Genomic DNA, 16,974 nt, shown 5'->3' on the forward strand with positions numbered 1-16,974 from the left:
CACTATACAGTGAAGTGTACTGTATGTAAGGCTTGGAAGTAGAAGTCGAATCTTTCTTCTGAAGTATTTCTCGCTGTCCTTAAAGCTCCTGTATCTGTCATTTGTATCTGTATGAAATAAAGAACGGGAGATGAAACTGAATAATACTGCAGACACATACTCTTATAATGAATGTTCTCTATCCTTCTCTTCATTTCCCAAGATAACGCTCAGACGTAACTGAATAATGCATGCAAAAGCACGCGTCACAAAACAATAGACATCATATTTCAGTCGCCATAAAGAGACTCTAAACCCGAGCTGCTAAACCATTTTCATCACACATGCAACGCAAGTCAATCTAGATGTCTTACGTATTGTTTAACTCAAGCATAACAAACCATGAATTTGTCATGTGATTTACCTTTTTCATTGTAGGACGATGAAAACGGAAATATCTATTTCCACTTCGCCTCTATCCAGATGAATTGTGTCTCGGTTATTTCAGATAAGCACAATTGATGGGTCCACCTGAATATAGCAGAGTTGTTAAATGAGAAACATAAATCTGTGTGCCAGTGTGCAGAATGCTCTTCATTGTTACCATGTCTCTTCCTCCCTTTATTGATCGCCATAATGAATACTTGGATTCCGGCTTACTTTTATTACACCAATGCCGAATTTTGTCCTATGAATAAAACCAGCCAGCTCCATTAAGAAATCGATGGCAGGCTTCACTTGATATCGTCATTAGCGAGCTTTTATCGTAACGGCGAGGAGATAAAGTATGACACCATAGTTCTCTTTCATCAAGTTCAATATCATCAGAAGCATTTCTTAGAAATTCAAGAATTAATCATTTTATCATGAATCTAACTACCATGAGAAATGTATTATCCTCAGTACAGCCTACGCAAAGATGATAAAACATACTAGAGATGTAATAAAGATATTTTTATTTTCATCATATATATTTTACAGTTTGAGAAGGAAGTTTTCTGGTGTGGACAAACTTAACTGGTCTTCACAGACCCAACACCTGAACACCTTTGGGATGAATTGGAACACCAACTGTGAGCCAGGTCCCATCGGCCAACATTGGCACCTGACCTCACTGATGTGGCTAAATCCACACAGGTATGTTCTAACATCTTGTGAAAGATCTTCCTGGAGGACAGACTTATTATTTATGGCCTTGATTTTAAAATGATTTTCTCAGAATTGCATTTTATAAACTCACAATTGCGAGATAAAAACTCGGAATTCTGACTTTTTTTCTCAGAATTATATAATATAAACTCAATTGTGAGTTATAAAGTCAGAATTGCGTAATATAAACTCAATTGCAAGTTATGTAGTCAGAATTGCAAGATATAAACTTTTTTTTCTCAATTGTGTAATACAAACACACAATTGCATCAAATAAAGTCAGAATTACAAGAGAAAAACTTTTTTCTTGCAATTACAAGTTTATATCTTACAATTCTGAGAAAAAGAGTCAGAATTGTGAGATAAAAAGTAATAATAACCTTGTTTTAGTTTTTTTATTCAGTGGCAGGAACGGGCTTCCATAAGATACATCTGTAACTCTTCACTCTGAAAAAAAAAAAAATCTGAATTGCGAGATAACTTGCAATTGTGAGAAAAAAAAAAAAAGTCAGAATTGTAAGATAAAAACTTGCAATTCTGAATTTTTTTCTTACCAACATTGGCCAAGGACCTCCTTGATGTGGCTAAATGAGAGCAAATCCCTACAGGTATGTTCTAACATCTTGTAGAAGCTCTTTCTGGCTTTTTTTTCCTCAGAATTGCGTTTAATAAACTCACAATTGCGAGATAAAAACTCAGAATTGTGTAATATAAATGCACAGTTGCATGAAATAAAGTCAGAATTGCAAGAGTGATTGACTAAATGAGAGCAAATCCCCACAGGTATGTTTTTGTGGAAACTTTTCCTGGAGGATAAACTCACTATTTATGGCCTTTTGAAATTAAATGTAAAACAAGCAACAGTTTAAACATAAAAACTGAAAGAGTGACCAGGAGATGTTCATTCTGAATGGTTGAAAACCTTTTGAAGTCTCAAAAAAAAAACAAAAAAAAAAAAAACTGGAGGTATGACAGTATTTCCATGCCAAAATCATTCCATCACGGCTCTTATATCGAAAAGTCATAAAGGGTGGAATTTTCCAGGAAGAGTGCACACACAAGTCAACCAGTGGTGTGTTTCTCAAAACCATCATTTGCTAACTATGGTTGTTAGTTCCACTGAACTCTATTAGTAATGAACTTGCGACTGTGGTTGCACACCAGAGCAGGAGCAAGAGCACGTCCATCAACGTGCTTCATTTGGGTTACAGAAGTCGCCTGGATCTCCTCCAGGAGCTCGACTGTTTTCGGAGAGTGGTACAGCTGTATTTTATGAAAGCCCGTTTCCATCACTGAATAAAAACAAAAATGGTTATTGCTTATTATCTCACTGTTCTGACTCTTTTTCTCAGAATTGCTTGATATAAACTCAGTTGTGAGTTAGATTGCAAGATATAAACTCTCAATTGTAAGTTATAAAGTCAGAAATGCATTATATAAACTCAAAAGTGTATGATATACTCACAATTGCGAGAAATAAAGACAAAATTGTGAGATAAAAATGTACAATTCTAACTTTTTTCTTACAATTGCATGATATAATCTTTCAATTGTAAGAAATAGTCAAAACTGCAAGATAAAAACTCGCTATTCTGACTTTTTTTCTCAGAATTACATGATATAATCTCAATTGTGAGTTATAAAGTCAGAACTGCATAATATAAACTCAACTGCAAGTTATAAAGTCAGAATTGCAAGATATAAAAATTGTGAGATAACTCACAAGTCAAAAATGTGAGATAAAAACTAGCAGTTATGACTTTTTTCTCAGAATTACATGATATAAACTAGAGTCAGATTTGCATAATACAAACCTAATTGCGAGTTAAGTCAGAAGTGCGAGATGTAAACTCACAATTCTTGACTTATTTTCTCAGAATTGCATTATATAAACTCACAATTGCGAGAAATAGTCAAAATTGCGAGATAAAAACTCGTAATTTCGTTTTTTTTTTTTCTCTGTGGAATATAAATTTGCACAATTACAAGAAATAAAGTCAGAATAGAGAAAAACTTCTCGCAATTGAAAGATTTTCTCTCACAATTCGGAGAAAAAAGAAAGAATTCTGACTTAAGAACTTTATTAATTGCGAGTTTATATATCACAGTTCTGAGAAAAAGAGTCAGAATTGTGAGAGAAAAAGTCGCAATAACCTTGTTTCATTGTTTTATTCAGTGGCTTCCATAATATACATCTGTAACACTTCTTTCTGAAAAAAGTCAGAATTGCAAAATGTAAACTCGCAATTGTCCGAAAAAAAAAAAAAGGTCAGAATTGTGAATTGAAAAATGGGGAAGGATAAACTGCAACAGAAGGCCCCAAGTGACATATGTTACTGGTGTTATTGTTTTTAAATGTATTATTGTAATTCATGAAGCTATTACTCAGTGTTTCCATGAATTAGATGTGCATTTTAGACATCTTCATTAAAACCTACAGGCTAATTGAGTGAAACCATTCCATTTGCATTTACAGTGTTGCCATTATGACACATCTTCAATTAAATATGGTCAAGTAAATATGTAAATATTCTTGGCCTCTTTGAATACATTTAAATTAAATTCAGTGCTATAACAACTAAATTTGCAAATGTTCTATTTCTTATAATAACACATTGTCTGATGCATCATCATCCTCGTGCACATGCTGAATCTATATCTAAATATGTTGTAATTTCAAAGTAAATGCACATTGTTCTTAAGTGGGCAACTTGCCTTATCGTACCCTAGTCCTTTATGCAATGTTATACATCAGTAAACAGTAAAATTGTTAGATGCAAGGTCCTGTACTTGTTTTTAAAATCTATAATATTTCTTCTGTTCTGTTCTCAGTATAGAAACTAACCACCAAAACACACATTTTACAGATGTGACTGTATGTATTCAAGGGAAGTACATTAAACTCATGGAAATGATCAAGAATCATTGCTAATTCAAGAAATGCACCCATGGGAAATAGGAAATGAAAGAGCTTTGCACTCGGCATAGAATCGTGCCTTCATTTGGAATTGGCTTTGTTACCTCATTAAAAGGATTTAAAGGATTTTACCCAGATAATGTCACCCTAGATTAAGACTTATTGTCTTAAACACAATCTTGTACAAAAAGATATGGGAATTATGTACAGCATCAATGCCACAAAATTAGACATGGAAAGGTGTTGTAATGGCCACCCAGAACATGCATTGGTGGAAATGTATTCACTACAATCTATGCATGCAGGTTTAAAACAGCTTATAATTTTAATTGATAACTGATAGCAAGAGTGAATATTTTCCTGCTGCTAACATTGAGACTTGAACCCCCCAACTTCAACTCAAACTGTCCAGCTTCTGACACTCCTGTCCAAGTACAAAGCAGGAAATGTCACTCAAACCAAAAGCTAGAATTTAATGAAGGGGTGAAGTATAGAGAGAAACAGCAATCCAGTTTGAAATGGAAATAAAATGTCTTTATTTTATATTGATTTGCTTTTTATATAAAAAGTACTTACATTTAATACATTTTTTTCCAAAATACAAGCAGCCAAACGACATATAAATCAAATACAAAATTATAAAATCTGTTGTTTCTTAGTAGCGTCCTTTCTCAAAGTAACCTGTAACGTGATTTAATTCATAATCTCTAAAATTCCCATGTAACAGTAAGCTTGATTTCCTCCGGTATCCAGGACGTGTTGAGAACGATTCGTGACCTATACATGATATCTTGTCCTAGGTCTATTGTTTAACAGTGATGAACTCAGCTTTAATTTGCTCGATGAAGCCGGTGTAGTTGTATTGCTGGGCTCAAATGTAGTTTTAAACAGGCAAAGTAGCAGAAAAGTAGCGTTTTCTTACACAGTCTTCTTTCAAACCACCAGACTGTAGTTTAATGACCATCAAACCGACATCAGCTCTGCACGAATGTTGTCAAGCCGTAGACCAGACTGCACTTGGTCAATGTTTCCATTCAGGGCTGAGCTATCTCAGCATGCCACATGGTTGGGGTTCATAATTGCAGCATTTTTCTGGGTGGTGGAAATGAAAAATCACATCATGAAGCAAAAGTAAACAACACTGGATAGATATAAACTCATTTTTTCCAGTGAGAACCGACTGAAGTCAAGTGGTTGACTTGTGTAGCCCTATGTTGAGGAAGAAAGCGGTAGGGGGGAAAAATAAAGAAAAAGTTACATGAATATAACAAAAAACCTTATAATGGTACAAATATGTAATTTCTAGTGTAATTAAATATGATAACTGAGGTTAATACTATACAGAAATGAAAACTTTCACAGTGTAATGTGAAGTCAACACTAGAAAGTAAAAAGGCAAAGCTGGCATGATGCCCCAAGGCAACAAACTTTAAAGAAAAACAATAAATTTAAGAAAAAACTAAAGATGTTGCTATTGTAGTTTTGTTAACTGTCCACAATGTGCAAATGAGCAGTTGTGTATCACATGTGCAGTACAACAAAAATGCTTTAAAAAAAAAAAAAGGACAAGTATGACTCCAAATATCGCAAGAGAAGTAAAGGCGCAATGCTGATGGTGCCAAGAAACCAAATATAAACAAGATATCTGGAACCTGATAGGAAATAGAAAATTTTTGTTTTCCTTGTGTTTTATACATTTTGTACATATAAGTAAAAAAAGTGTACAAAGTGTAGTCAGGCTATGCGGCGGTTTCTCGAATCGTCCCCTCAAGTTTCTTTGGGAGTAGCTCTCTCCTTTCGTCAATGTTGATGACTGGTTTGCGACAGTTCTGACCATCCAAGTACATCTTCGCGTACATCGGATTGGAGTAGTTCATTGGCTGTTTAGAGAAAAAAAAAAATGGAGGAAAACTGTCATTCATACTTCCTTTAAAAAATGGCAAAATTCCAATGAAAGGAAAACGTACATACAAATAAATGAACTGTTTAATAATGAACAATAATTAGTGCTGTCAAAATTAGCGTTTTAATGGCGTTAAAGAGATAGTTCACCCAAAAATAAAAATTTGATGTTTATTCAAATGTCTTTTGGACTCTCAAAGCCATGGAGCCCATTGACTGCCATTATATGACTGACAGACTGCAACGGTTTGAGTAAAAAAAAATCTTTGTTTGTGTTCTACTGAAGAAACAAAGTCACCTACATCTTGGATGCCCTGGGGGTAAGCAGATAAACATCACATTTTTATTTCTGGGTGAACTATCCCTTTAAAAATGGCCTCCTCACTCACAACTGCTGTCTATGTCTCTTTTTTTCTTGACAAGAAGTGAGTTTATTTAGTTGCAGAATGTCTAGAACAACAGTGAACTGCAGTGTTAATTTTGCTGACAAACTATTTGCGTCAATTACTTTTTTCACAGACGAAAATGAATGATAAATTGCTAAAACTGATGAAATTCTATTGACATATTTGTCAATGAATAAAAACGAGATGAAAATGTTTAGGAGGAACAATTTGGGAAGAGATTTATTCAAAAAAAAATCTGCTGAGTGGTTAGGAGGTTACATGCGTAAATATGAACTGTATCATAGCCTATTGCTTTATCCAGCAGAACGTAAGATAACATGCTTGCTGCACGTATCATAAAACCTTTACAAATATCAATATCTGGGAGTAAGAGAAGAGCAGACATATGGATACATTTGACGAGGGCACACACAGAAAGTGTCTCACAGCAGTATTCAGTATTCTTTCGCATCGGAGAAATACACACAAAATGATGACGAATTGTCCGTTTTGACAAGCATTCATGTACACGCAGTCAATTATGTCTTAGGTTACGGTAAACATTTGGAAAAATATTGGATGTGTATTACTACATTGCATTCGTGCATTCGGTTTTAAAGGGACAGCAGTCTAATTTAGTTGCTATTGTCTGAGTCATTGTTAATCAAGCATCAAACAAGACAGAAAATCACTCACTGTTCTTGACTGAATCACTTTATTAGCCCTAATAAAGATTAATCTAAATTTATTTATGCAAATAAAAATGTCTGCCTGAAAGAATGAAGAATGTGGTAAACAAGTTGTTATAAAGAATGCATAGTTAGCCTATATAACCATTGGTATTTCATTGAAAAGAAGACCATGTTCTTGTTCCTATATGATAAGTGGTTTCATTTATTTTTAAATTTAAAGGCATGTTGCGTGTCACAGCAGTTAAATCGGTCTATCATGATAAAACATTAATATCAAACCTATACAATGAGTTATTTTAGAGAACTGCTTAAATGCATTACACTGTAAATAAACCCGTTTGATTTTAGCCGACTAAAACTACTGTATTTACATTTGATATTTGTTTGACTAAAACTAGACTAAAACAATTCAAGATGACTAAAATATGACTAAAACTAAATGTCATTTTAGTCAAAAGACTATGATTAAGTCTAAATAAAAATTTGCTTTCAAAATTAACACTGCTGCTGTGATGTCTAATATTCAAAGAAAAAAAAACTGAGGAAATCAATAACTTTTGTAGCTTTAATGATTCACCAATATTTAGTTTAGTATTTAGTGTTCAATAACTTTTCCATTTCTGTATATATATCTGTAATACTCACCCTCCGTCATAAAAAATATTGAACAAATATTAAAAATATACTGTCTTTATGTTGTTTTTACATTAATCTGACGATTGAATGTGAAATATTGCAATATAAAAGTATATTTACTATCGTTCATGTTAGGTGGGATAAATCGCAATTTTTAGAAAAAATGTGTGATTCATTAGTTCTTTTTTTTTAAATCGCTTGACAGCACTAATTATAATTGAACAAATAAATCATAATACAAAAATGAAATAAATTGAAAACAAACAGTGCAGGATTTTGAGAAAGCTGGTTCAAGGAGCCGGACTGCAGCAGGAATCGAATGTGGTTTCTGTAGCATCATCTGGATTGGAGCTTTGAAAAAGCATATTTAATCATGCTCATAGTGACATGCTGATGTCAGCAAAGGATGGTAAATATTTTATAACTGTCATTCACAACCCCATCAACCTCTCCTCCTGCATAAATCAACCACCAAAAATGAAAAACATAAAACGCAGCAGAACTTGAGCCATAAAGCCATGCACATATTATCACGGTGACATGTGAACTGCGCACAACACATGCATGCAAAAATATCACTTAGAATGACTTTGTGACACAAGTCAAATAAATGAGACAAAGGAGCCCAAGGCGTTCACCTGTCCAGGTATTACTTCCTTAGGGACAGAGTGAATATTCAGCGTGCAAGGGTCACTGGATTTTACACACCAGCCCTGGAACACACACAGTTGCCCCAGCATGCAGCTGACATTTAGAACGTCATTGTCACTAAACGACATCAATGTAAATGCTGCTATTTAGACAGAAACGTACATAGCGTGAAACAGTCAGTCAGTACAAAGAATTATTGTTACTGGCAATATAGCATTGAGACTTTAGAAACAGATGTCAGAGTTATTTCTGTGCAAAGGTAAAAAAAAAAAAAAATGTTTGCAGCTTTAATGAGGCAAATTCTCAAGGTGAAAGCAACCGCAGGAACGGTGAACATTTTTCATTGGGTGGGAGGATGCAGGCAAAAGATAAAAGCCCTGGAAAGCTATAGTTAATATTACATATTTACACTTGTCATTTATTCAACAGATATTTTATAGGAGAGAACAGAAACGTGTTCTTTCTGGATCTACCGCATTGATATTTATGGATCCACATCATCAACCTCAGAGATTTCTTGTATTAAGGGTGTTCAAAAATGCCAAACACAAACCTTTTGGGGATCAAGTGTGAAATTTGGTTTGAGAAGGCTTCCAGCATCTGCGTGGTTGTCATGGTCCACCTCATACATGTTGTAGGATGGATTGCCTATCTCCACATTAATGCCTCCATTAGTTATGGGCTGCCGTTGTACACGTTTCCCCCTGCGACAGAGAAGCATTTGAAATAGCTGCAGATGTCTGGAGACTCTGTTGTTTTTATGGGCTGTGCATTTTTGAACATGCATTCAAAATACAAAGTGGCTTATTACTAAGGCTGTCAAATTAATGTGATTACAATGATGCTCAATGGCGCATAAGGATAAAAAACAGCAAGGCTTGATGAAACAGAAAAATACATGAGTCTGCATGCATAGACTGCCGTTCAAGAGCATTTTTAATGTTTTTTAAAGAAGTCTTTTCTGCTCATCAAGGCTGCATTTATTTAATTTAAAAATACAGAATAAATGTGAAATATTATTACAATTTTAAATAGTGGTTTTACTTTAAAATAGAATTTATTTCTGTGATGCAAAGCTGAATTTTCAGCATCATTTTGATCCTTCAGAAATCATTCTAATATGTTGATTTATTATCAATGTTGGAAACAGTTGTGCTACTTCATTTTTTTTTTGGAACCTGTGATACTTTTTTGGATTCTTTGATTAATAAAATGGTAAAAAGAACAGAATTTATTTTAAATATAAATCTTTTGTAACAATATACACTACTGTTCAAAGTTTTATATCAGTAAATTTTATCCTGTCTTTCTTCCTTTGAAAGAAAGAAATACTTCTATTTAGCAAGGATGTGTTTAATTGATAAAAAGTGAGAATTGTTTAAACAAATGCTGTGTTTAACCTTTCATTCATCAAAGAATCCTCAAAAAAGTATCACAGAATGATTTCTGAGGAATCATGTGACACTGTAGACTGGAGTAATTGACAAACAAATTCAGCTTTGCATCACAGAAATAAATTACATTTTAAAGTATATTAAAATAGAAAACTGTTATTTTAAATTGCAATAATATTTAAAAATATTCCTACTTTTTCTGTATTTTTGATCAAATAAATGGAGCTTTGATGAGCATAAGACACTTCTTTAAAAAATATAAAAAATCGTAATTGATAATTTTTTGGTCTCTTTTTGTCCATTTAATACTTTAATCTGCCATAATAATATATTATATGTAATGTTTTGGACTAACATAAAGTAAACTGAAAAGATTCTGTATTAAAGGAAACTCAAATAGAGAGATAAAGAAAAGAAATACTTCAAGGAGTGTAAATGCAATTAATTTTCAAATGAAAATATAAATATTTGCCATCAACAAATTAACACAAAGTATGATGTATCACAATATATAAATAAATACTATAGGTATAATAGTGTGTTTATATACAATCATTTTTATTTTATTTCATTTTATTTTATTCAACGGTTAACAGAAAAAAGGAAAACAAAAATCTCATGCCATATTTTACAGGGTTAGTACAGTTAAAAAATAGTAAAAATGTATACAATTTTAAATGTATTTTAAAAAAATGATAAATTATTGAACAAAAAAATTCCAAAAAGTACCTTTGCCTTCTTCTGCAGATGAAGACACCTGTAACCACCGTGGTAATCAGAATAACCAGCAGGACCAACGGCACAATGATAGCTATACTTCCTGTTTCACAAGAGAAAAAAGCCAGAAGCAAAAGCCACTATTAAGTCTATTTCCCCAGGTGTCTATGCAGGTGGAACAGGAAATTATTAGATACTCCATCAAAAGGAAATTAAATAAACACTACTGCAGCTGAAAAGATATTAAACCAATATTTAACACAAGGCCCAGATGTATATTCAGATGTGTCGTTTGACTGATGAAATAATGGATCTTTTCATTTTAATAATTCAAGGACTGAATCCTTATTGAATTAGTAGAGGAGAGCTCTTTATAAAGCCAGAAAGCTCTCTTCATTGCTCACCTCCAGCTGTGTTATCGGAGCGGCTGCTCTTGGGGGCCGGCCTCTCGCACTGCGTCCCCGACCAATTAGCTGAGCATCTGATTTAAAACAACAGAGTCAAAACAAACAGAAGGCAGAAGTCAGAAAAGAGAACAAACGACTTGACAGTTTCAAAATTAAAAACAGTTTTTCAGGTGAGTTTAAAAAGACAAAGGCCTGAATTCTTCTTAAAGGAATAGTTCACCCAATACAATTCATTTACTTACACAAAGCCTTGATACAAAACACAAGATATTTTAAATTGTACTATTTCACAACTTTATTAATAAAATAAAATAAAACATTTAATAGTATTATATATTATATACAATTCTGTCCTCATACACTTAAAAATAAAGGTGCTTTAAAGGGTTCTTTACAGCGATGCCATAGAATAACTATTTTTAGTTCCACAAAGAACCATCTCTTTCTTACCTTTTTAAAATCTAAAGAACCTTCTTTTGCCACAAAGAAAGGTTCTTCAGATGTTAAAGGTTCTTTATGGAACCATTTAGACAAAAAATGTTCTTCTATGGCATCGTGAAGCACCTTTATCTTTAAAGTGTAAAGCAGTACTATATGCCGTTCAAAACGATTTTTATTTATTTATTTTTTTATAGTGTCTAATGCTCATCAAGGCTGTTTTTATTTGATCAAAACTACTGAACAAAACACTAACATTGTGAAATATTATTGCAATTTCTATTATTCATTCCCTGTTTTGATATACTTTAAAATATAATTTATTTTTGTGATGCAAAGCTGAATTTCATCAGCCTTTACTCCATTCTTCAGTGTCCTTTAGCAATCATTTTAATGTTCTGATTTATGAACAGTGTTGGAAGTGTTATGCTGCTTTATAGTATTTTTTTTTGAACCTGTGATAATTTCTTATGAAGAAAAAGGTAAAAAGAACAAAATTTATTCAAAATAAAAACTTTTCCAACAATATAAGTTTTTAATATCACTTTTTTCCATTTAACACATTCTTGCTGAATAAAAGTATTAATTTCTTAAAAAAAGAAAGAAAAAAAATGTACTAACCCCAAACTTTTGAACAGTAGTGTATATTGTAACACAAAATATATATAGTTTTAACAAACACTGTTTTTTTAACTTGAAATTAAAAAGAAATATATCATAGGTCCCAAAATCTTTTTCCAACATTGATCATAAATCAGCATATTAGAATGATTTCTGAAGGATCATTTGACACTGAAGACTGGAGTAATGATGCTGAAAATTCAGCTTCATAGGAATAAATTATATTTGAAAGTGTATTAAAATAGAAAACTGTAATTTTAAATTGCAATAATATTTCACAAAATTACATTTTTTTTCTGTATTTTTGATCAAATAGATACAGACTTGATGGGCAAAAGAAACCTCTCTAAGCTGATCTCAAACTTTTGAACAGCAGTGTATATATATATTTATTTTATTAACTATGTTAAATTATTTTAGAAATTATTTGTTCTTTTTTTGGGTGCACTATCACTTTAAGAGTAGGCAAACAAATTGAAACCCCTCATTAGACAGCAAACAGTAAAGCGGAAAGAAAGTCATGAATCATCTCATTTGTAACTGGAAGCGGTCCAGTGGGGGTCATGTTTATGATTAAACAGATGTTTGATGTTTGTTTATCAGAGGATGATATGAGGGTGAAGACTGGATCGTTCACATTAAAACCATATGCCATTTTGCAAACAGTGAGGACACATTTTCAAATTGTTTGACTGTATATTAATTCTTCCTTAAGCTGAGACTGTACAGGATGATAGACAAATAAAATGGACAAAAAGTACACCGATCCCAAACAAAGATCAGAAGAAAGATCAAAAGAAAGAATCCTACAGTAGATGTGTGGAGAGTCCAAGATGGTGCTGTAGGATCATGGAAAGTGGACAGTGGGGAAGTGGGTAGGTTAAATCAACTGAACAGATGGGGTCTGGTGGAGATGAGGCTTCTGAATCAGGTGAACAGTGGGACCTACTTGCATCGAGGTTTGTTAAGGGCAGTTATTGTGCATATTCCTTCATTCTGACAGTAGTAATCACAGGGATTGGCCAGCTCATCACAACGCTGGTTCTTGAACCCTGCCGTGCAGCTGCAAGACATCGCAGTGAGGTGAGGACAGTAAAAAGTGAAACAAGTGTGCAGAACTGAGCAGAAATGTGCATGATCTGTTGAGAAACAGCAAGTGTCTTTCTCATAGTTTCAGGATCCCTCATGTTTTATGACCATGAAATTAAATGAGCAATACGCATTTCAAAAATATTCACTCCAGGGATTCAGGGTTCCCACATTTTTTCACTCATGAATTATCAATGATCTGTTCATGTTTACTGTAAAGGATATATATTTTTAAATCATTTTACAGATATCGCTGGGTGGATTTCAATGTATATGTCTGAAAGACTCTTAATAGACTGATGTTATCTAGCTGGTGAAATATTTCGGAACATACACACTAAAGAAATTTCCATGACTTTCTAGGATTTTACTAATTTCCATGACTGTTTAATGACTCAAAATAGCTTGATCCTTTCAGAAATGACTAAGCAGTTTGAGATCATAGGGCTGCAGATGGAAATTTTGACTGCTGCTTTTTTATAAAACAATCCAAACTGTCAGAGTATGTATAACACACCCAGTTGCATTTTATTTTGGGATTTCACTGCCATAGAAGAGAGATGTGAAGTGAAGCCTGCACCTGAGCCAATCTCAGGTTTTGATGCTGACAGATCAGTTAAATTGCAGATAAATTGCAGGGAAAACACTAAAAATGTAAATGTGTTGTGAATTTTCAAGTTGGCAGAAACTATACCTTGTAAAAGTAAGAAATAATAAGACATAATCTTCAAAATAATGCTATTTTGATGCAGAGTGTAGACCTTAATTAACTGTTAATGATTTACCACATTTTGCACCTCCTGACAATCTTGTAGGGCTGTCACTAATGATATTTTGTGTAATCGATTATTCTGACGATTAATCGAGTAATCTGAGGATTATAATACATTTTTTTATGGTAATAAAAAAAGACGTAAGTGAGCAATAGCCTTTAAAATGACTTGAAATACATATAATAGCATGATTAATTCAAATTAAGCATCAAAATCAATTAATCATGATTTTATTAATTAATCATGATTATTATTGTAATAATGTATTACAAACAATAGAGCTAATGTACATTACGCATTATAACAAATAAATGCAGAGGGCGCCAATGGCTTGACGATTGTTTTTACACTTTACTGCACGATCTAACTTTTTAATATTTTTAACAACATTTAATTAAAATTATATTCATTTTGCACCTCCTGACAATCTTGTAGGGTGATGATTAATGATTAATGATTATTTGGGTTATCAAGTAATTTGTCGATTGTTCTGATCAATCAAATAATTATAATACAGTTTTTGTGGTAATAAAATTTACGTAAGCAAACAATAGCCTTTAAAATTACTTGAAATACATATATAATAGCATGAGGCATTATTAATTAGTTCAAATTAAGTATCAAAAGCAAGTAATTATGATTTAATTGAAGAAAACTGTTAAAATACTTTGTAATGTATTACAAACAATAGAGCTAATGTAGATTACGCATTATAACAAATAACTGAAAAGGGTGCCAACGGCTTGACGATTGTTCTTACACTTTACTGCACGATCTAACTTTTTAAAATATTGATTAAAACAATATTTTTTGTTAAAATTATATTCATTTTGCACCTCCTGACAATCTAGTAGGGTTATTACTAATGATTATTTGGGTAATCAAGCAATCGCTGATTGATTATTCTGACGATTAATCGAGTAATCGGTTCAGTTTGGCCAACCACAAGCGCTTTTTGTTCCTCAGCCAGTTTTTGCACTTTTCTCCTTGATTAACTTTTGGCAGTCTATAGTACTACAAATGTTTTTCCCAGTCCGTCCGATTAGTACAGCCCAAAACATGACAATAATTAACCATTTTCAGCAGCAATAATCAGCAAAATATGCAGGTTTCGTTCGGTTCAGTGGCCTTGTTTACATTCAGTGCCGCCAATATGGCCGATTGATGAGGCATCATAAAAACACTCTGTTGAGAAAGATATTAATGTATTCTCTTGTGTTTGTGTAGGCTTATAAATCATTTACTTTACAAATTTGATAAAATGGTGCACGTTGCGTTCCCAGATGAACGTTATAATAAACCCCAACTAACAACAGTATGCAGAGATGGAGTTTGAGATGCTCCACACATGATAACTCTTTATGTGGAGCAGCATTTACTGTGAATGGAGCTCCTCTGACATGCACATAACCTATACGCGTGTAAATAATTAAAACGCATATATATAACCTGCATAGCATATAATTGAATCATAGTGCTTGTGAATTCACTATAATATTATGCTTTACTATGATTTTAAATAGGTTTAACATATCATGCAGCCTTAGAAAACGGCCGGATAATGTGTTTTATCGATTCTCGTCCATGGGATGCACCATTATTTTGCCGGTTACTTGACACAGTCGAGTACTCTAATTGAATCGAGGAATCATGACAGCCCTACAATCATGTCTATATTATTTCTTAAATAATTATGTCATTAAATAAGAAATCATTGGCAGACAACTTGATCTGTTTGCATTCTGGAGAATATTCTGTGTCGAAACATTCTTTGTTATGTTTACTTTTTGTCAGGTTGCCTGATCATCGTGAAAGCAAATAACTGTGCTTTGAAGGAAAGAACTTTGCCTTTACAAGAATTCATTTACATTATATTCACTTCAGGTCAACTATCAAGACTTCTTGCCAGATACAGATCCATCATTCCATACATTTCCTGTGACTCAGAGCCAGTGAATGAAACACATTATCGGGACCTCACAATACACACACACAAAAAAAAAAAACACCCTGAGAGATAATTTGCATAGAAATTGATTCCATTCTCTCGATTATGCCAGTCATTGCAACAAATGCCATATAAACGGCACAGAACATTTGACGAATTTTAAAACAACCATTTACAACCTGTTTAAGTTTGGAGACAAATAAAACTGGTGATAATTTAATGCTTGCTAACCACCACGCTACACAAAGCATCCGTTATACACGCCTTCTGTCAAAATCTGTGTTTGCAGCTAATAAAATCTGAGGGGAAAGAAAAGATTGATAACTGTAAACATCTTGCATAAGACAAGATGGACAGGAGGTGCAGTTAGTATGGGAAATCATTAACGATCAAGTCTCTCTAACCTAACAAATGCACTTAACAGAATAATAGCAAATCAAGAAAACAAGACCTTCTGATCCAAGAGATTCTATAAAGCAGGGCTTAACAGTTTGGGCATTTCACTGGCATTTGCAATTAAAAATTATTGTGGAAAATTACGAGTGCACTGGTGTGCATAACATCCTACACTCAATTGCAACTCGTTGATTATAATAGGAGTGATTTAGTTATGCATTAGGCTGCGGCTTATTCAGCGTATATTGTATGCTAGATTCATCACTGCACATCACCACTTTTTAGGCCTTATTAGAAGTTTATGATTGATTTTCTGTATCTTGAAGTAATTCTAAATTCAGCATTTATCTTATATTGTGATGTATATTCAAATAAATAAATAAAACACTATTTTACTTTAAAAAAGTTAGGACAACTGAAAATGTAAATGTGGCGCCCTACAAAGCCATGCATAAATGCATGAGAAACCAAGTAGTTGAGCAATGTTTTATTCTCGAAATATTTCCAGCACAAATATACTGTAGAAATCTCTCAAATCAATGTTTGAGGGACACATGAACACTTTTTTTTTTCTCACTGGTCATATCTGACAGCTTTATGGCCTTACTGCCTCTATTATCAACCTCCTAAACACATGGTGCTCTGCAAGGGCCCTTGCCTGCACCTGTTCCTGATCTTGCAATGGAAAAGCGAATTTATTCTTGACAAAACAAATTGTCAGGGCTTCTAAATGTATCCATTCCTGCCCACCAAACCAAACAAAGCAGGACCCCAGCTGTTCTCAGGATGCTGTCCCAATATACACAAGTCCACAGGGTGGACATCCTGTCAGCATGTCCAGCGCAGTGTGAGCCTAACCTCATCTTTATCAACGCAAAG

The 16,974-nt window shown here is 33.3% G+C and overlaps 1 protein-coding gene across 1 annotated transcript in view; it reads right to left on the reverse strand.

The window, feature by feature from the left end:
* Positions 1–4,622: 4,622 nt before the first annotated feature.
* The window catches only part of lrp1bb (low density lipoprotein receptor-related protein 1Bb), a 414,599-nt gene continuing 402,247 nt past the window's right edge, over positions 4,623–16,974 (reverse strand). The window contains exons 85-90 of the mRNA XM_073845088.1: positions 12,839–12,952; positions 10,828–10,904; positions 10,436–10,526; positions 8,866–9,016; positions 8,300–8,374; positions 4,623–5,925 (exon numbers count right to left, since the gene is read on the reverse strand). Coding sequence (XP_073701189.1) covers positions 5,785–5,925; positions 8,300–8,374; positions 8,866–9,016; positions 10,436–10,526; positions 10,828–10,904; positions 12,839–12,952 — 649 coding nt within the window. The 3' untranslated portion in view covers positions 4,623–5,784. The remainder of the gene's footprint in view (positions 5,926–8,299; positions 8,375–8,865; positions 9,017–10,435; positions 10,527–10,827; positions 10,905–12,838; positions 12,953–16,974) is intronic.

Source organism: Garra rufa, chromosome 8 (assembly GCF_049309525.1).
Source record: "Garra rufa chromosome 8, GarRuf1.0, whole genome shotgun sequence".
In the NCBI taxonomy this organism is placed as follows: domain Eukaryota; kingdom Metazoa; phylum Chordata; class Actinopteri; order Cypriniformes; family Cyprinidae; genus Garra; species Garra rufa.